The sequence below is a fragment of the Hylobates moloch genome, unplaced genomic scaffold (assembly GCF_009828535.3).
Source record: "Hylobates moloch isolate HMO894 unplaced genomic scaffold, HMol_V3 SCAFFOLD_23, whole genome shotgun sequence".
NCBI lineage: Eukaryota > Metazoa > Chordata > Mammalia > Primates > Hylobatidae > Hylobates > Hylobates moloch.
Genome location: NW_026652298.1, coordinates 19316030 through 19337711, shown reverse-complemented (window position 1 = coordinate 19337711; position 21682 = coordinate 19316030). Strand labels below are relative to the sequence as shown.

The window sequence follows — 21682 nt, the reverse complement described above, 5'->3', positions numbered from 1 at the left end:
AAATTAATCATTGGAAATGTTAGATTGAGAAAAGTCAGAGCTGGATTAATAGCTTCAGAAGTGTGTTTGCAGACTGTTGCAACTAAAGTAATAAGAATAGATGGCCTTGGCCGGGCGCAGTGGCTCACGTCTGTAATCCCAGCACTTTGGGAGGCTGAGGCAAGCAAATCACGAGATCAGGAGTTCAAGACCAGCCTGGCCCACATGGTGAAACCCCGTCTTTACTAAAAATACAAAAATTAGCTGGGCACGGTGGTGCATGCCTGTAATCCCAGCTACTCAGGAGGCTGAGGCAGGAGAATCGCTTGAACCTGGGAGGTGGAGGTTGCAGTGAGCTTAGATCAGTGCAACTGCACTCCAGCCCAGTGACAGAGTGAGACTCTGTGTTAAAAAAAAAAAAAAAAAAATAGATGTCCTTAAACAAGAAGGATGGCCAGCTCTTATTGGGAATGCCTAAACCTAATGCTTGATCAGAAGTAATAAAACCATTGGGGCCCTACTTTGCTATGACATCCAAAGGGCCATGAATATCATAATTAACAGGGTCTAATGTAACAGAGAGGTTGAGAGCAAGGCGATTTGATTAAAAGGGTCTTTAGAGTTGATAATCAGATGTATGATGCCTTTAAGAGCAGTTTTTATAGTGTAGGGGGTGGTCAAAAGAGGAAATAGATGCTTTCTGAAGTGACAGAGCCTTGAGACTAGCTTATAGTAGTAACTGGGTTATGTCATGACTTTTATTCTGTGCACCACCCTGTAACATGTACATTTTTATTCCTGTTTTCGTAGCATGCTCTAAAGAATGGTGACATTTGTGAAACTTCAGGTAAACCAAAAACCACACCTAAAAGAAAACCTGCTAAGAAGAATAAAAGCCAAAAGAAGAATACTGCAGCTTCCTTACAACAGGTTATTTTAAAATGTTGAGATTTAACTTCAAAGGATGTCTCGTTAGTCCTTATTTAATAGTGTAAAATGTCTTTAACCTAAGTGATTAGTACAGTGTTTCTGTTGACATATAATTATACAACTTCAAAAACAACTATTAAATTTTCTGTTATTTAGGAACATGCATGTTAGTCATGAAAGTATAAAGAATTAGATGGGAATGATAAATGCTAAAATCAGGACATGTGTTCCATTTGTGAATGGAAGGCAGGGAGAAGGTGCCGTTTGGAAGGAGTACCCAAGAGCCGTAAGCTGAATTGGCAGTGTTTTACATCTTAAGCTAAGAGATAGATTTTTTCCCCCTTTTTTTTCAAAAACCCTAAAACTGTTAATTCCAAGGAACCCAGAAGTCTAGGTAGATTATTTCTGCTAGTTAAAAACAGTAGTCCTGAAAGCTGAATATTTTGGTGTCTTTTGAGCCAACTTTAGTTTCATCATTACCAAGGGGGGAAGAGAGCTAACAGTTGATGAGCACTTGCTCTAGGCCAGTCCAGAGTGCTGGGCACCATATGCATTTTATCTCCCTCCTGCTATTCACTACAAATATGGGAGGTGGTTTATATTATAGCCATCTAATAAGATGGGGAAACTTAAGACTCAAAGAGATTCAGAAACTTGTCCAGGATTATAAAAGTGAGAGAGTTGGAATTCAGATTTATGTATTTAGACCCCAAGCGTTTCTCATTACATCATTTTGCTTTCCTAATCTCTACCCTCCATCCTTCACCTCCCCACTGATAAAACAAGATGATAGTTTGCCCTCTTCAAAAGAAATGTATGCATGTATGTATCTTTGATTTCTTTTGTAGTGGAAAGTTGGGGACAAATGTTCTGCCATTTGGTCAGAAGACGGTTGCATTTACCCAGCTACCATTGTTTCAATTGATTTTAAGAGAGAAACCTGTGTTGTGGTTTACACTGGATATGGAAATAGAGAGGAGCAAAATCTGTCCAATCTACTTTCCCCAGTCTCTGAAGTAGCTAATAATATAGAACAGAATGCTCAAGAGGTAAGGATACAAAAAAAAAATTCAATTTCTGGAAGCAGAGGCTAGATGAGAAACTGTTAAACAGTATACACAGTTGTCAGTTTGATCCACTGAGGCATTAATTTTTTCTTAATGACACCCTTATAACAAAAACCTGCATATTTTTTCTTTTTAAAGAATGAAAATGAAAGCCAAGTTTCAACAGATGAAAGTGAGAACTCCAGGTCTCCTGGAAATAAATCAGATAACATCAAGCCCAAATCTGCTCCATGGAACTCTTTTCTCCCTCCACCACCCCCAATGCCAGGGCCAAGACTGGGACCAGGAAAGGTAAACCTTCTATGAAAGTTTTCCAGAAAATAGTTAATATCGGGACATTTAACCTCTCTGTTAACTAATTTGTAGCTCTCCCATGAAACTTTTGTAGCTTAAATACACAAGAATTTTTTGAAAAGGAAATAAGATAATGATGCAAAATAGTTAATTTTTTTAAAAAATGTTAGACACTGCAGTGGATGCAACAAAATACTTTATATAGGCCGGGCACGGTGGCTCACGCTTGTAATCCCAGCACTTTCGGAGGCCAAGGCGGGTGAATCACGAGGTCAGGAGATCGAGACCACGGTGAAACCCCGTCTCTACTAAAAATACAAAAAATTAGCCGGGCGTGGTGGCGGGCGCCTGTAGTCCCAGCTACTCAGAGAGGCTGAGGCAGGAGAATGGTGTGAACCCGGGAGGTGGAGCTTGCAGTGAGCTGAGATTGCGCCACTGCACTCCAGCCTGGGCGACAGAGCGAGACTCTGTCTCAAAAAAAAAAAAAAAACTTTATATGAAAGATTTATCCAGTTGACTTTTGTGGAGTATTAGGTATTAGACTAATAATTAGTACACTTACTTAAGTTAGAAAGTATAATAATGCGCCGGCCGCGGTAGCTCACGCCTGTAATCCCAGCACTTTGGGAGGCCAAGGCAGGCTGATCACAAGGTCAGGAGATCGAGACCATCCTGGCTAACACGGTGAAACCCCCATCCCTACTAAAAATACAAAAAAATTAGCCGGGCGCGATGGCGGGCACCTGTAGTCCCAGCTACTCGGGAGGCTGAGGCAGGAGGATGGTGTGAACCTGGGAGGCAGAGCTCACAGTGAGTCAAGATCGTGCCACTGCACTCCAACCTGGGCGACAGAATGAGACTCTGTCTCAAACAAACCAAAAAAAAAACCAAAAAAAAGTGTAATAATAATTTATCATTAGCTGGATGATATGCTGTTGTTTCCCATGTCACCTGTATAAGATATGTAAAATAACACATTATTTACATCTAATATAGATAAAATCCTGAGGTGCTCTCAGATTGTTTTGTAGAGTTCAAATGTAAATATTGTTTTCATTTATGGTCTTTTGGTTATAAGTAACAGAAATCAACTCTAAAAAGATTTTTATTATAGATTAAATTATGTCATGGACCCTAAAGGCTTGTCCCTTTCTAGTTCTTTTGTGTAAAGCGGTGATTTCTTCCATGGAGGGAATGGTATTTAGGCAATTTTTTTTCCCCCGAGATGGAGTCTTGCTCTGTCGCTCAGGCTGGAGTGCAGTGGCGCCATCTCGGCTCACTGCAACTTCCACCTCCTGGGTTCAAGTGATTCTCCTGCCTCAGCCTCCCAAGTAGCTGAGATTGCAGGCACCCACCACCGCACCCGGCTAATTTTGTATTTTTAGTAGAGATGGGGTTTCACCATGTTGGCCAGGCTGGTCTTGAACTCCTGACCTCAAGTGATCTCCCCACCTTGGCCTTCCAAAGTGCTAGGATTACAGGTGCCTGGCCTAGGCAATCATTTTTAAAAATCAAGCATGACTCATCAAAAGTTTTAAGATTTTCTGTGATAATGTTCTTATTGAGGCTTACATTATATTACAGTTTCTTTTATCTAAAATGATGTACACTCTTAGAATATATACATCATGCTTCATTGGTCTCGGGGCTGATTTTTATAAGGTGAGAGATTTGCTAGTTTTCACAGTATGTGCTCTAAGTTGGCATGTATAGCTAAACAGGCTTTCATAAAAACATTATACAATTTGGTTAATGAAATTTGGGATATAGTCTTTTATGATTGAAATAATTTTGCTAAATAGACTGTCTCTGATTTATTAGGTAATTACCACTCTTATTTTGTTTTACTTCTTTAATGTCTACATAGAAAGGAAATGAGAAAAATCCAGAGGTTGTCATTTGACTTATGAGTCTGTTTGACTTCAGGATTTGGTACATGAAATTTCACTTAATCTTTTTGATATGTATAAAACAAATATTCTAGGTAATTATTTTTATCCTTTTGGTTTTGAGTCCTTTTTATTCCTATCATATTGAAATTGGTAAGTTAATTTTCCTTTGAAATATTCCTTATAGCCAGGTCTAAAATTCAATGGCCCACCGCCGCCACCGCCACCACCACCACCCCACTTACTATCATGCTGGCTGCCTCCATTTCCTTCTGGACCACCAGTAAGTAAAAAAGAGTATAGATTAGATTTTGCTTTCATATACAATTTGATAATTAGCAGAATAGAGGATTGGAAAATGTCGTTGTAGACCATCCCTTGGGCCAGATTCTAATGGGTAGAAATTTGAACTAAACTCTGGGTTTTGTTTGTTTGTTTGTTTTTAATGCCTTTCTGTTACCCAAATGCAGTGCTCTTGTAGTCCCAGCTCTAAGCTCTAGGTTGCCTCCTTTCCTGGCAGAAGTTGGTATCTATGCTATAAAGAGGTGGTTCCTGTTAGAAGGGATTTAATTATACCATATATAAGGGATTAGCGTTTGCCCTTTAGGTATAGTTGGATGTTAGCTTCTGATGTAAACTGGATTTCTTTTTCTTTCTCTCTTTTTTTTTTTTTTGAGGCAGAGTTTTGCCCTTGTCCCCCAGGCTGGAGTGCAGTGGTGTGATCTCTGCTCACTGCAACCTCCGCCTCCTGGGTTCAAGCAATTCTGCCTTGGCCTCCCGAGTAGCTGGGATTACAGGTGCCTGCCACCACGCCCAGCTAATTTTTGTATTATTAGTAGAGATGGGGTTTCACCATGTTGGCCAGACTAGTCTTGAACTCCTGACCTCAGGTGATCCACCCGCCTTGGCCTCCCAAAGTGCTGGGATTACAGGCATGAGCTGCTGCACCCAGCTGTAAACTGGATTTCTAATGGTAGATTTTTAGGTATTAACAATAGATACTAAGATACTTTTTGGCATACTGTGTATTGGGATGGGGTTAGGACAGGTGTTCTACCCAAGACGTTTACTTAAAATCGCCCTTGAAATGCTATGTGAACTGTGTGTGTATTAAGGAAAAGCATGAAAGTATTTATGCTTGATTTTTTTTTACTCATAGCTTCATAGTGGAACAGATACATAGTCTAAATCAAAATGTTTAAACTTTTTATGTCACTTACTGTCTTTTCATCCTTGTTAAATTTAATTTTGTTGGTCTTCTGTTGTTATTGGTTGGTTTTCTCCAAATGCTAGCTATGTTAAGAAATTTAAGGCCAGGTACAGTGGCTCATGCCTGTAATCCCAGCACTTTAGAAGGCCAAGGCAGGAGGATCACTTGAGCTCAGGAGTTTGAGACCAGTCTGGGCAACATAGCAAGACCTCGTCTTTGTTTAGGGGAAAAGAAATAAATTTAAGTAGGAGATGATCTAAGCAAAAATACAATTAATTTCCAGCATTCCCTATATAATATAAATCTCCAGACTTTACTTTTTTGTTTACTGGATATAAACAATATCTTTTTCTGTCTCCAGATAATTCCCCCACCACCTCCCATATGTCCAGATTCTCTTGATGATGCCGATGCTTTGGGAAGTATGTTAATTTCATGGTACATGAGTGGCTATCATACTGGCTATTATATGGTAAGTAATCACTCAGCATCTTTTCCTGACAATTTTTAGTAGTTATGTGCCTTTGTTTTGTAAATTTATAAAATACTACTTGCTTCTCTCTTTATATTACTAAAAAATAAAAATAAAAAAATACAACTGTCTGTCTGAGGCTTCAATTACTTTTTCACTGTCCCTAAGTATAATTGTAGTTAATTTTAAAAAGCTTTCATGCTATTGTTAGATTATTTTGATTATACACTTTTGAATTGAAATTATACTTTTTCTAAATAATGTTTTAATCTCTGCTTTGATTTGAGTTTGATTGTAGGGAATGGAAAAGATGGGATAATTTTTCATAAAAGAAAAATGAAATTCTTTTTTTTTTTAAGATGGAGTCTCGCTCTGTCGCCCAAGCTGGAGTGCAATGGCGTGATACTGGCTCACAGCAAGCTCTGCCTCCTGGATTCATGCCATTCTCCTGCCTCAGCCTCAGAGGTAGCTGGGACTACGGGCGCCTGCCACCACGCCCAGCTAATTTTTTGTTTTTGTTTTTGTTTTTTTGTATTTTTAGTAGAGACGGGGTTTCACTGTGTTAGCCAGGATGGTCTCCATCTCCTGACCTTGTGATCCGCCCATCTCGGCCTCCCAAAGTGCTGGGATTACAGGCATGAGCCACCGCGCCCGGCCTAATTTTTTGTATTTTTTAGTGAAGACGGGGTTTCACCGTGTTAGCCAGGATGGTCTCAATCTCCTGACCCCATGATCCACTCGCCTCGGCCTTCCAAGAGAAATGAAAATTTTTTAATGCACAAAGATCTGGGGTAGTATGTACCACATTGAACCTTGGGAGTATGGCTTCAAACTTGTCCCTTTATACATTAGTCTCCTACGGACATGTTCTATTGTATTTTAGTCAGAACATTTAAAATTATTTTTAAAAGGAAGCTCTTGTGCCTGCTAAAATTATGATGTGATATTGTAGGCACTTGAATTTTTAGTAAATTAATATAGAAGAAACAACTGACTTAAAGGTGTATGTTTTTAAATGTATCATTTGTGTGTGCCCACATTAATATTCTTATTTAAAAGTTAAGGCCAGACATGGTGGCTCATGCTTGTAATCACAACAGTTTGTGAGGCCGAGGCAGGCAGATCACTTGAGGTCAGGAGTTCGAGACCAGCCTGGCCAACATGATGAAACCCTGTCTCTATTAAAAATACCAAAAAAAATTTAGCCAGGTGTGGTGGCACATGCCTGTAATCCGAGCTCCTTGGGAGGCTGTGGCAGGAAAATTGCTTGAACCTGGGAGGTGGAAGTTGCAGTGAGTTGAGATTGTGCCACTGCACTCCACCCTTGGTGACAGAGTGAGACTCCGTCTCAAAAAAAGAAAAAGGCCTGGCACAGTGGCTCACACCTATAATCCCAGTACTTTGGGAGGTAGAGGCAGGTGGATCACTTGAGGTTAGGAGTTCAGGACCAGCCTGGCCAACATGGTGACACTTGATCTCTACTAAATACACAAAACTTAGCCCATTGTAGTGGCGGGCAGTTGTAATCCCAGCTACTTGAGAGGCTGAGGCAGGAGCGAGCATCACTTGAACCTGGGAGGCAGAGGTTGCAGTGAGCCGAGATCACACCGCTGCACTCTAGCCTGGCCAACAGAGTGAGAATTTGGAGGGGCGAGGAGGAAAGTCACACATCACGCTTCAGTTGTTGTAGTATAACCTTGGTATATTTGTATATATCATGAATTCCTCATTTTAATGACCAAAAAGTAATAAATCAACAGCTTGTAATTTGTTTTGAGATCAGTTATCTGACTGTAACACTCTAGGCTTTTGTGTTTTTTAAATTATGAAATACTTGAAAAAAATACATAATGTATATATAAAGTATTGGTATAATTTATGTTGTAAATAGCTTTCTTGAGAAATAATTCATATGGTGTGCAGTTTACCTTTGAAAGTATACAAGTTGGCCGGGCACAGTGGCTCACGCCTGTAATCCCAGCACTTTGGGAGGCCAAGGCGGGCAACCATCCTGGCAAATGGTGAAACCCTCCACTAAAAAACAAAAAAATTACCGGGCATGTGCCGGCACCTTTGTCCCACTACTCGGAGGAATAAAAAATAAATAAAATAAAGAAAGTATACAAGTCAGTGGTTTTGGTTTTCACAGTTATGCAACCATCACTACAATTTTAGAACATTTTCATCACCCCAAAAACCCTGTTACCTTCATCTTCCCCAGCCCTAGGCAGTCAGTACGCTTTCTGTCTCTATGAATTTGTCTATTTTAGATATTATATATAGACGGAATTATACGGTATGTGGTCTTTTGTGTCTGGCTTCTTTCACTTAGCATGCTATTTTCAAGATTCATCCATGCTGTAGCATGCACCAGTACTGCATTCCTTCTTATTGCTGAATATTCTGTTGTTTGGTTATATCACATTTTATCCATTCATCAGTTCATGGACATTTAGGTTGTTTTTATTTTTGGGCTATAATGAATAATGTTGTTATGAACATTTGTTTGTGTGTTCTTTTTGTTTTTTTGGCTTTTTGTTTTGTTTTTGTTTTTGAGACAGTCTTGCTCTGTCTCCTAGGCTGGAGTGCAGTGGCACGATCTTGGCTCACTGCAAGCTCTGCCTCCCGGATTCACACCCTTCTCCTGCCTCAGCCCCTCAAGTAGCTGGGACTACAGGCATGTGCCACCATGCACGGCTAATTTTTTGTATTTTTGGTAGAGACGGAGTTTCACCGTGTTAGCCATGATGGTCTCGATTTCCTGACCTCGTGATCCGCCTGCCTCGGCCTCCCAAAGTGCTGGGATTACAGGCGTGAGCCACTGCACCTGGCCTTAAGTGTTTTTAATATGTCATTGCCTTAAGCTAGCAATTCTTAACCTTTGTTCTACTGAAGCCACGTGGTTGAGATAGACTGAGTCTAGCTCTTAACGTCTATCTTTTTGTCTTAGAAATCTAAGCAGAATGCAAATGACTAAGAATAATGTTGTTGAAATAACATAAAATAGGTTATAACTTTGATACTCATTAGTAACAAATCTTTCAATACATCTTATGGTCTGTTAGGTGTAGATTAGTAATGAAATGGGAAGCCGCTGCAAGCTAGTATACATGTAGGGAAAGATAGAAAGCATTGAAGCCAGAAGAGAGACAGGAAATTTGGGCTAGATCTGACAAGAAAAACAAATGTTGTAGTAATAACTTCTGACTTTAAATTTTTTATTTAGTGAATCCTGGTGTTTAATGGTCTCATTTTAATAAGTATGACACAAGTAGTTTAAGGTCATATATTTTATTTGATGAAAATAAGGTATAGGCCGGGTGCGGTGGCTCACGCCTGTAATCCCAGCACTTTGGGAGGCTGAGGCGGGTGGATCACCTGAGGTCAGGAGTTAGAGACTAGCCTCAACATGGAGAAACCCCGTCTCTACTAAAAAAAAAACAAAATTAGCCGGGCGTGGTGGTGCATGCCTGTGATCCCAGCTACTCAGGAGACTGAGGCAGGAGAATTGCTTGAACCTGGGAGGGGGAAGTTGCGGTGAGCCGAGATCACCTCATTGCATTCCAGCCTGGGCAAAAAGAGCGAAACTCCATCTCAAAAAAAAAATTGTATAAGTGGGCTCAGGAACATCACTGGACATACTGAAAGAAGAAAAATCGGCTGGGTGCGGTGGCTCACACCGGTAATCCCAACACTTTGGGAGGCCAAGGCGGGCGAATCACCTGAAGTCGGGAGTTCGAGATCAGCCTGACCAACATGGAGAAACCCTGTCTCTACTAAAAATACAAAACTAGCCGGGCATGGTGGCGCATGCCTGTAATCCCAGCTACTTGGGAGGCTGAGGCAGGAGAATTGCTCGAACCAAGGAGGTGGAGGTTGCGGTGAGCCAAAATCGCACCATTGCACTCCAGCCTGGGCAACAAGAGTGAAACTCCATCTCAAAAAAAGGAAGAAAAATATTTTTTTTAATTAATTAGTTTATTTATTTTTTAAGATGGAGTTTTGCCCTGTCGCCTAGGCTGGGGTGCAATGGCACAATCTCAGCTCACTGCAACCTCCACCTCCTGGGTTCAAGTGATTCTCCTGCCTCAGCCTCCCGAGTAGCTGTGATTACAGGCATATGTCACCACGCCCAGCCAGTTTTGTGAGTTTTCTGTTTTTTGGTGGTTTTTTTTTTTTTTTTTTGAGAGGGAGTCTTGCTGTGTCCCCCAAGCTGGAGTGCAGTGGCGCGATCTTGGCTCACTGCAAGCTCTGCCTCCCAGGTTCACGCCATTCTCCTGCCTCAGCCTCCCGAGTAGCTGGGACTACAGGCGCCCGCCACCACACTCTGCTAATTTTTTTGTGTTTTTAGTAGAGGTGGGGTTTCACCGTGTTAGTCAGGATGGTCTCGATCTCCTGACCTTTTGATCCACCCGCCTCGGCCTCCCAAAGTGCTGGGATTACAGGCGTGAGCCACCGTGCCCGGCCTAGTTTTGTATTTTTAGTAGAGTCAGGGGTTTCTCCATGTTGGTCAGGCTGGTCTCCAAATCCGACCTCAGGTGATCCGCCCACCTTGGCCTCCCAAAGTGCAGGCATTACAGGCATGAGCCACTGCGCCCGGCAATGTTTTTAAATTTTTTAAATTTTAATTTTATTTTTTAGTGACCGGGTCTCACTCTATCGCTCAGGCTGGAATGAATGCAAGGGCACATTCACAGCTCACTGCAGCCTTTACCTCCAGGGCTCAAGCAGTCCTCTCACCTCAGTTTCCCGAGTATCTGGAACTACAGTGATATGCCACTGCACCTGGCTAATTTTTATTTTTTATTTTTTATTTTTTTTTTGAGACAGAGTCGTGCACTGTCACCCAGGCTGAAGTGCAGTGGCGTAATCTCAGCTCACTGCAGCTTCCGCCTCCTGGGTTCAAGCGATTGTCCTGCCTCAGCCTCCCAAGTAGCTGGGATTACAGGTCCCCACCACCATGCCTGGCTAATTTTTTGCACTTTCAGTAGAAACGGGGTTTTGCCGTGTTGGCCAGGCTGTTCTTGAACTCCTGAGCTCAGGTGATCCAACCGTCTCGGCCTCCCAAAGTGCTGGGATTACAGACGTGAGCCACTGTGCCCAGCCTGAGCCACCGCGCCGGCCTAATTTTTAAATTTTTTGTAGAGACAGGGTCTCATTATGTTGCCCAGGGTGGTGTCAAGCTCCAGGTCTCAAGTGATCCCCCTACCTCTGCCTCCCAAAGTCGTGGGATTGTAGGCATGAGCCACTGCAAGAAAACCTTAACTGCAGCCTAATAATTGTTTTCTTTGGGATAGCTTTTAAAGCACATTAAAAGACTATCAATTTCTGATCATATTTTGTTGAATAAAATAAGTAAAATGTCTTGTGAAACAAAATGCTTATTAACATCCATGTAAAGCTATCTATATATAGCTATCTGTATCTATATAGCTATTTTTTTTAACTTCCTTTATTTTCCTTACAGGGTTTCAGACAAAATCAAAAAGAAGGAAGGTGCTCACATTCCTTAAATTAAGGAGTAAGTCTGCCAGCATTATGAAAGTGAATCTTACTTTTGTAAAACTTTATGGTTTGTGGAAAACAAATGTTTTTGAACATTTAAAAAGTTCAAATGTTAAAAAGTTGAAAGGTTAATGTAAAACAATATTAAAGAATTTTGATGGCAAAACTATTAGATAAAAGGTTAATCTACATCCCTACTAGAATTCTCATGGTGTCAAAGTATCATTGCACCAAATACTTAACTGGTTGGTTGTGTGGAAGAAACATACTTTCACAATAAAGAGCTTTAGGATATGATGCCACTTTATATCTATCAGTAGTAGGCAGACCAGCAGACTTTTTTTATTGTGATATAGGATAACCTAGGCATTCTGCACTGTACACTCTGACATATGAAGTGCTCTAGTCAAGTTTAACCGGTGTACACAGAGGACATGGTTTAACTGGAATTCGTCAAGCCTCTGGTTCTAATTTCTCATTTGCAGGAAATGCTGGCATAGAGCAGCGCTAAATGACATCACTAAAGAAGCGATCAGACAGATCTGGAATGTGAAGCATTATAGAAGATAACTGGCCTCATTTCTTCAAAATATCAGTGTTGGGAAAGAAGGAAGTGGAATGGGTAACTCTTCTTGATTAAAAGTTATGTAATAACCAAATGCAATGTGAAATATTTTATTGGACTCTATTTTGAAAAACCATCTGTAAAAGACTGGGGTGGGGGTGGGAGGCCAGCACGGTGGTGAGGCAGTTGAGAAAATTTGAATATGGATTAGATTTTGAATGATATTGGATAATTATTGGTAATTTTATGAGCTGTGAGAAGGATGTTGTAGTTTCTAAAAGACTGTCTTAATTTGCATACTTAAGCATTTAGGAATGAAGTGTTAGTGTCTTAAAATGTTTCAAATGGTTTAACAAAATGTATGTGATGCGTATGTGGCAAAATGTTACAGAATCTAACTGGTGGACATGGCTGTTCATTATACTGTTTTTTTCTATCTTCTGTATGTTTTAAAGTATATAATAAAAATATTTAATATTTTTTTAAAATTAGTTATGTGTCTGTGATTGTATTTCTTTTTTGCATATTATTTTGCCCTTTGGCCCATATTTTAATATGGATGCCACCATAGCATTTTGTGTATGTGCATGTGTATTCCCACTTAATGTCACATTTTTCATGTCTTTACATATTCTTATTTTCGTTTGTTTTTGAGACAGAGTCTCGCTCTGCTGCCCACGCTGGATTGCAGTGGTGCAATCTCAGCTCACTGCAACCTCTGCTACCCGGGTTCAAGCGGTTCTCGTGCCTCAGCCACGTGAGTAGTTGGGATTACAGGCATGTGGCACCATGCCTTGCTAATTTTTGTATTTTTAGTAGAGATGGAGTTTCACCATGTTGGCCACGCTGGTCTCATCCTGACCTCAAGTGATTCGACCGCCCCAGCCTCCCAAAGTGCTGGGATTACAGGTGTGAGCCACCGCGCCCGGCCTCTATTTCTATACATAGCTTTTCACATTATATTATGTTTATATATTGTTTATATCTGTATTTCCTCTTTCATTAGAGAAAAGGCACTACATCTTATTCTTCATGGTGTCTACAATATCTGGCAGTTTTTGGAAGTCAAGGGTGAGCTTAGAGCATAAGAACTTTTAATTTTCTGTTGTTTATATGGTCTTCCCATTACCATTTTAACTATTTGCTTTTATTTTCTTTTCAGAGTTTTTGCTTATAAAATTTTATTTACAGTCAATTCTCATTATTTGTGGAATCTGTATTTGTAAAGGTACCTACTTGCTAAAATTTATTTGTAACCTAACATCAATACTCATGGCAGTTTCATGGTTTTTCATGGACATACACAGAGGTGAAAAATTTGAGAACCTTACCCAGATATTCCCAGCTGGGGTTGAACAGTGCTCGGTTTTTTGTGTAGCTTTCTTACTATAAACAAGTGTCCTTTTCAAAAGCAGTTTATATAGTTCTACATTTTCCACATTTTTGTGCCTTCTGTTTATAATTTTACTGTTTAAAGTGATTCCCAAGCATTGTGCTGAAATGCTATATAGTATGGTATTCCAAGGTGCGTGCGGGCTGTGAGGTGCCTTAGAGAATACATATGTTAGATAACCTTTGTTTAGGCATGAGTTATAGTACTGTTGAGTGGGAGTTAGATGATGATGAGTCATCACTATTTATTATTATGTTTTTTGAGATGGAGTCTCACTCTGTCACACAGGCTGGAGTGCAGTGGCATAATCTCAGCTCACTGCAACCTCCTCCTCCCGGGTTCAAACGATTCTCCTGCCTCAGCCTTCCCAGTAGCTGGGATTATAGGTGCCCGCCACTGCACCCGGCTTAATTTTTGTATTTTTAGTAGTGATGGGGTTTTACCATGTTGGGCAGGCCGGTCTTGAACTCCTGACCTCAAGTGATCCACCCACCTTGGCATCCCAGAGTGCTGGGATTACAGGTATGAGCCACCATGCCAGGTCTATATTTATTAAATAATGTGTAAACAGAAACAGATACAGAACAAGGTTATGTATTTATAAGTTGATGAAAATGTGACCAAAGGCTTACAAGAACCTAACCCTGTATTTCTGTTAGGAGCAATGGCTCAGTATTCACTAATTTGCGTGTTTGTGGCAACTTTATAGAACATGACTACCTCAAGTAATGAAAATTGACTGCATTCTTTTTCAAGTCATTTTATAAACAATTTACAGAAGAATAAAGGGATGGTGAAAATTAACTTTGTTAGCAATTTTAATGAGAATCCAAATATAGGAGACCCACATTTTTTCCCATATTTTCCCAGTTTTGAATGTTTATGTATACCTAAAAGGCATTACATCCTTTGAAAGCAGCTGTTCGTTATGCATGAATCTGGAACATACCTACCTTTAAATACGGATTTTGGATTTCAAATGCATCTCTACTATGTTCTACCTTATTATTTGTATTCTTCATGAACTCACTTTGTCAAAATGCAATACTTTTTGTTTTTTAATTTATTTTTATTTTTTGTAGAAATAGGGTCTCACCGTGTTGCCCAGGCTGGCCTTGAACACCTGGCCTCAAGTGATCTTCCTGCCTTCCAAAGTGCTGGGGACGGTAGGCATGAGCCACCACACCTGTCCAAACTGCAGTACTTTTGAAAACTTCAGGGCTCATAGTTTTGTTGAAGTGGTAGATGATGGCTATATTCTTTGTTACATAACAGCAAAACATTTTTGTTTTTACATTTATAAATATCAATTAGAATGACTTTCAGTGGATTGGTTTTCATTTTTCACATCATCTTTACCTTCCTGTTACTTTGTATACATATCTGTCTTCCATACTTGTCCACTTACAAACTTTTTCAAGTAAATTCTGGTGTACAAGCCTAAAAGATGAAAGAACGTTGTCACATGGTCACTTGTCCTTTTAGCAATTATGCGATGATTCAACTGTTCTAGGTACAACTAGAGGGAGAGTATCCCAGGCGAGGGAGATAACAAATAGAAAGGCCCTAAGACACAAGTGTATTTAATATGTTTGGGGAACAACAAGGAGTTAATCGTGGTTGGAGTGGAAGTGAGGAGGAGAGGTTAAGGAGATGGAGCTAAGAGAGGTAGTCAGGGGTCAGGCCATATGTCAGCGATTGTAAGGTCTTCAGCATTTACTTTAAGCTGAGAGTCCATTGAAAGGTTTTGAACCCAAGGTATAGCATGATCTGACTTATAGAAAGAGACTTCTGATTGCTGTGTTGAAAATACACCATAGGTTTGAAGGGAGGAAGCAGGCTGACTAGTTAGAATCAGTGTGGGTAGTGGTAGTTGGATCTGAGTATGTTTTCCAAGTGGAGCCACCAGGATTTTCTAGTAGATTGATGGCATGTGGTGTATGAAAGAGGAGTGTCAAGTATAACTCCAAGATTTTTGGCTTATGCAACTGGAAAAATGAAGTCAGAATTTAATGAGATGGAGGTCTGCATGAGGAGTACTTTTGTGGCAGGAAAGAAATTGGGTTTTGAACATGGGAAAATTGAGATGCCCATTAATAGAAGTTGGATGTGAATAAAGAGTCCGGGCCAGGTGCAATGCCTCATGCCTGTAATCTCAGCACTTTGGGAGGCCAAGGCAGGAGAATCATGTGAGCCCAAGAGTTCAAGACCAGACTGGGCAACAAAGTGAGACCCCGTCTATATTATAAAATAAAAAAATAGTTCAGAGGAGAGGTCTGGGCTAGAGATGGAAATGTAGAAGTTAGTAAATTTAAAGCTGTTCAACTAGAGGAGATAGCTGAGGAAGTGCATTCAAATAGAGAAGATGTCAGAGGAGAACTTAGGGGTTCTCTCAGTGGTTAGAGATCGGATATGAGGAAAAACAGTCCAGGAGACTAAGAAGGAGCTCTCATTGAGTTAGGAAAATCAAGAGGGATGCCCTGGAAGCCAAATGAAGGCAGTGTTTTGAGGAAGAGGGGTGATGGGCCATATGAAAGCCAGTAGGTCAAATGCTGCCAACGGGTCAACTAAAATGAGGACTGAGAAGTATTCACGAATTTAGCAATGTGGAGCTCATTGGTGACCCTCATAAGAGCTGTTTTGATGGAATGGAGGAGGTAAAATCCTGGAGGGAGAGAACATAAGAATGAGAGAACAGTTGACAGTGCATGTAAACAACTCTTTCACAGAACTTTGTATTTCTGAATTTTTGCTTATTTGGATATTAATAAAATCATATCTGATATAGCTTTATTTTAGTAAGGTTTGTTTTCGTGGAACTTCAGTTGTGTATACGCATATATGTGTGTGTATGTGTGTGCGTATGGTGTTTTGATGTAAAATTTATTATTGTGGGTCATGGTTAAAAAAAAAGCTTGAGAATAAGGAGTTAGATCAAGAAGTTAGAAGGAATGTTGACATAAGAAGTTGTGGATATAGGAGATTCTACCATGTGGACAGAGTGGAAGGATTTAGGGAGTTGGAGCAGGTTGGGATATGTGATCAGAAAGCAGGAGTTTAGCTCTCTCACTTGCCCCTGCTTTTACCATGTGATGTGTCTGCTACCCCTTCACCTTCCACCATGACTGTAAGCTTCTTGAGGTCTCCCTAGAAGCCAGGCAGATGCCAGCACCATGCTTCCTGTAAAGCCTGCAGAACCATGAGCCAATTAAACCTCTTTGTAAATTACCCAGTTTGAGGTATTTCTTTATAGCAGTGCAAGAATGCCCCAATACAGAAAATTGGTACCGAGAAGTTGGGCATTGCTATAAAGATACCTGAAAATGTGGAAACAGCTTTGGAACTGGGTAATGAGTAGTGGTTGGAAGAGTCTGCAGGGCTCAGAAGAAGACAGAAAAATGAGAGTAAGTTTCGAACTTTTTTTTTTTGGATGGAGTCTTGCTCTGTCACCCAGGCTGGAGTGCAGTGGCGTGATCTTGGCTCACTGCAACCTCCGCCTCCCAGGTTCAAGCGATTCTCCTGCCTCAGCCTCCCAAGTAGCTGGGGTTACAGGCATGCACCACCACGCCTGGCTAATATTTTTGTATTTTTAGTAGGGATGGGGCTTCACCATGTTGGCCAGGCTGGTCTCAAACTCCTGACCTCAAGTGATTCACCGACCTCGACCTCCCAAAGTGCTAGGTTTACAGGCATGAGCCACTGCTCCTGGCAAGTTTGGAACTTCTTAGAGACTAGTTAAATGGTTGTGACCAAAATGCTGATGGTGATAGGGACAGTGAAGTCCAGGCTGACAAGGTCTCAAAAGGAAACGAGGAATTTATTGGGAACTGGAGCAAAAGTCACACGTTATGCCTTAGCAAATAACTTGGCAGCATTCTGCTTGTGTCCTAGGGATCCACGTAAGTTTGAACTTAAAAATTATGACCTAGGGTATCTGGCAGAAGAAATTCCTAAGCAGCAAAGCATTCAAGATGTGGCCTGCTGCTACTAACAGCCTGTGCTCAGATGTGGGGGCAAATGAATGACTTAAAGTTGGAACTTACATTTAAACAGGAAGCAGAGCCTAAAAGTTTGGAAAATTTGCAGCCTAGCCATGTGGTAAAAAAAGAAAACATTTTCTCCAAGGAATTCAAGCAGGCTGTGGAGCAACCACTTGCTGATATTTGCATAACTGAAAGGGATCCAAGTGGTAATATCCAAGACAATGGGGAAAAGGCCTCAAAGGCATTTCAGAGACCTATGGGGCAGCCCCTCCTATCATAGGCCCTGAGGCCGAGGAGAACTGAATGCTTTCCTGGGCTGGGCCCAGGGCCCTGTTGCCCTGTGCAGCGTCAGAACACTGCTCCCTGCATCCAGATGGCTCCAACTCCAGCAGGGACTCAAAGGGGCCTAGGTGCAGCTTGGGCTGTTACTTTGGAGGGCATAAGCCATAGCCTTCACAGCTTCCATTAGGTGGTAAGCCTGCAGGCACACAGAATGCAAAAATGGTGAATTCTTGGTAGCCTCTGCCTGGATTTCACAGGATGTATGGAAAAGCCTGGGTGTCCAAGCAGAAGCCTGCTGCAGGGGCAGAGCCCTCACAGAGAGCCTCTACTAGGGCAGCGTGGAGGGGAAATGTGGGGTTAAAGGCCCCACACAGAGTCCCTACTGGGGCACTGCCTAGTGGAGCTGTGAGAAGAGGCCTACTGTTCTCCAGACTCCAGAATGGTAGAGCCACTGGCAGCTTGTACCCTGCACCTGGAAAAGCCACAGGCACTCAACCCAGCCTGTGACAGCAGCCTCAGGGGCTGAACTCTGCAAAGCTATAGGAGCAGAGCTGCCCAAGGCCTTGGGAGCCCAACCCTCATATCAGCGTGCCACATGGAAACCAAGGAGATCATTGTGGAGTTTTATGATTTAATGACTGCCATGCTGGGTTTTGAACTTGCATGGGGCCTATAGCCCCCTTTTTTGGCAGATTTTTCCCTAATGGGAATATTTCCCCAACCCCTGAACCCTGATTGTATGTTGGAAGTAAATAATTTGTTTTTTATTTTATAGGCTCATAGGTGGAACAGATTTGCCTTTTCTGCGATGAGACTTTGGACTTCTGAGTTAATGCTGGAATGAGTTAAGACTTTGGGGCACTGCTGGGAAGGCATGGTTGTATTTTGCATTGTGAAAAGGACATAAGATTTGGGAGGGGCCAGAGGTGGAATGATATGGTTTGGATATTTGTCTCTACTCATGTTGAATTTTATCCCCAGTGTTGGAGATGGGGCATGGTGGGAGGTGTTTGGATCATGGGGGCAGATCCCTCATGGCTTGGTGTTACCTTTGTGTTGATACTGAGTTCTCATGAGATCTGGTCATTTAAAAGTGTATGAAACCTGCCCCCTGCCCCCCCACCGTCTCTCACTTGTTTCTGCTTTCGTCATGTGACATGTGTGCTCACCTTCTGCCATGATTTTAAGTTTCCTGAGGCCTCCCTAAAAGCCGAGCAGATGCCAGCACCATGCTTCCTGTAAAGCCTGCAGAACCGTAAGTCAACTAAACCTCTTTTCTTTATGAAAGAAAGAAAAGGAAGGAAGGGAGACAGGGAAGGAGAAAAGGAGAGAGGGAGAGATGGATGGAGGAAGGGAGGGAGGGCTTACAGCCATGAGGACAGTTGTTAGGTCAATGAGGGATGACTTGGGAGTCCTGTGAAGACTGATGTAAACTAGAATAAAGGGCATGATGAGCTTATGATTCAAAAGTATTTTGTCATAGAAATAGTTTATTTTCTGTAAAAGAACAGAGTAAATATTTTAGCTTTGTAGGCCACTGATAGTCTCTGTTGCTTTAAAAAATGTGAAAACCATTCTTAGCTTGAGGGCTGGACAGTCCAGGGCCATACTTTACTGACCCCTGCTTGAACTAAAAGCCCTTAGAAGCAGCTCTGGAAAAATAATTTGCATGGAATCTTATGGTTTTTTTTGTTGTTGTTCTTGTTGTTTTTTTGAGACAATTTTGCTCTTGTTGCCCAGGCCCGAGTGCAATAGCCCGTTCTTGGCTCACCGCAACCTCTGCCTCCTGGGTTCAAGCAATTCTCCTGCCTCAGCCTCCCGAGTAGCTGGGATTACAGGCATGCACCACCATGCCCAGCTAATTTTGTATTTTTAGTAGAGACGGGGTTTCTCTTTGTTGGTCAGGCTGGTCTCGAACTCCTGATCTCAGGTGATCCACCCGCCTTGGCCTCCCAAAGTGCTGGCATTACAGGCGTATGCCACCACACCTGGTCAAGTATTATGATTTTTAATAGTATGCACACATGGGACAAAATTCAACTGGTATAAAAGGGTATACAGGAGAAAAAAAGCAAACCTCCCTCTCTCCCTTCTGTGTCCACCAGCCATCCTGTTCTCCTCCCTAAACTCAATTATGGTTGCCTGTTTTTTTTATATAAGTTTTCCATGAATTTATAAATATATCACGTACATATATCCTGTCAGTCAATATTAAGAAATTACTAGGTTATTTTGTGTTTATGTGTGCACTATTACATTTAATGAGTTACGCTAGTTGTTGGCTCTTATATCCACATTCAGCCTTCATTGTCTGTTCTGTAATAATAGATCTGGGCCCTGTAAATACCTCTCCCATGACAGCAAGCACCATGTAAAACTTTGTCAATCGAGGGTGCTGCTGACACACTGAAGGAGCAAGGGCTGCTTTTCCTGGTTCCATTGTGCTCCTCTAGGCAGACACCGGCAACACCTGTGCCATCTGCAATACCAATTCCTGCAGCACATACACTCTGCTTCTGTAGCACCTCGTTCTGGCTGCACACTTCTTGGGTAGTGCCTAACTTCGGCAGCACCCAATGGTCAGCAGCGCACAGTACCCCCACGTGAATGGCTTCCCTTGACATGCACAAGGTCCCTTCTCAGCAAAGTGCCCCAAGCCCAGCACCTCCTCCAGCTGCAACTCCACAGCCTTAGCAAACCTCTGTCTTTCACCGCTGTGTCCTCTCACACGAAGTCTGGATCTCAGCCCAGATCTCAACCCTGAGCTTTCTTCTTTGAGTTGTTCTGTCTCAGCCTAGGGTGAAAAGCCCATATCGGCTGTTCCCTGTATCGGCCCAGGCTTCTCTTTATTCCTTACTACCCAATCCCCATTCCAATCCTCTGTTAATAACTCTTATGGACAGTCCCCGACTCATGATGATTTGACTTAGGATTTTTCTACTTTGCGATGGTGCAAAAGTGATCCGCATTCAGTAGAAACTGTTCCTCAAGTACCCATGCGACCTCTGTTTTTCACTTTCTGTACAGTATTCAATACATTGCATGAGATTTTCAATACTTTATTATAAAATAGGCTTTGTGTTTGATGATTTTGCCCAACTGTAAGCTAATATAAATGTTCTCAGCGTGTTTAAGGTAGGTCAGGTTAAGCTATGATGTTCGATAGTTTAGGTATATTAAATGCATTTCTGACATACAATATTTTCTACTTACAATGGGTTTTTCAGGATATAACCCTGTTGTAAGTTGAGAAGCATCTGTAATTTATTTATTTATTTATTTATTTGAAACAGAGTCTTGCTCTGTCACCCAGGCTGGAATGCAGTGGCGCGATCTTGGCTCACTGCAACCTTCACCTCCTGGGTTCAAGCAATTCTCCTGCCTCAGCCTCCCAAGTAGCTGGGACTACAGGTGCACGCCACCATGCCTGGCTATTTTTTTTTTTTTTTAATTTTTTTTGTATTTTTAGTAGAGACGGGGTTTCACCATGTTGGCCAGGCTGGTCTCGAACTCCTGACCTCGAGTGATCCGCCCACCTCAGCCTCCCAAAGTGCTGGAATTACAGGCGTGAGCCACTGCGTCCAGCCGAGCGTCTGTATATTAAACTTTCCCCATTCAAATTTCTGTGTGGTTTGTCTCCTGATTGGATTCTGATATAATGCTTAACAACCTTTCTAATTACAAAGGTATTACATATAAAATCAGACAAGCAAGAAGACAATCCATCCCACCTTCTAGTACTCTTGCCCTCCAGAGGTAGCTCCAATTAATGTTTTAGTGCTAAACTAGATTTATTTTTGTTTTAAATAGAAAAATATTGCAGGCACAAGTAAAACAAAAAAACAGTACAGAATGGGAGAGAGTGAAAAGTAAGAATGGCTTCCAGGCCCACTTCCTAGAGGTACGCACTATTAACATTTTTCGATATATCCTTCCAGAAATTTTTTTCCAGTTTCATTTAGGTGTAATTGACAAAATTATGTATATTTCATTTGTACAACATGGGTGTTCAACATGTTTTGGTATACATATACTTTCTGATATGATAAACGGTTACCACAAGCAAGCTCAGTAACATATTCAGAAATTCTTAATGTAGCTAGAAATGTAAGT

The 21682-nt window shown here is 41.5% G+C and overlaps 1 protein-coding gene across 13 annotated transcripts in view; it reads left to right on the top strand.

The window, feature by feature from the left end:
- LOC116462610 (survival motor neuron protein) overlaps positions 1-21682 on the top strand; it is a 74187-nt gene that overhangs the window by 20633 nt on the left and 31872 nt on the right. For 2 of the 13 annotated variants that reach the window (XR_004246404.2, XR_009211729.1), the window contains exons 3-11: positions 790-909; positions 1758-1958; positions 2115-2267; positions 4347-4442; positions 5731-5841; positions 11309-11362; positions 11832-11968; positions 12571-12820; positions 12918-18824. Coding sequence is in view for 3 of the 13 variants with exons in the window: in XM_032145260.2 (XP_032001151.1) it covers positions 790-909; positions 1758-1958; positions 2115-2267; positions 4347-4442; positions 5731-5841; positions 11309-11359 (732 nt within the window). In the remaining 10 variants the exon portion in view is untranslated. Of the gene's footprint in view, positions 1-789; positions 910-1757; positions 1959-2114; positions 2268-4346; positions 4443-5730; positions 5842-11308; positions 11363-11831; positions 12403-12570; positions 12821-12917; positions 18825-21682 lie in introns of those variants that run through there. The other 11 variants (XR_009211737.1, XR_009211736.1, XM_032145260.2 and 8 more) reach the window with 9 other exon arrangements.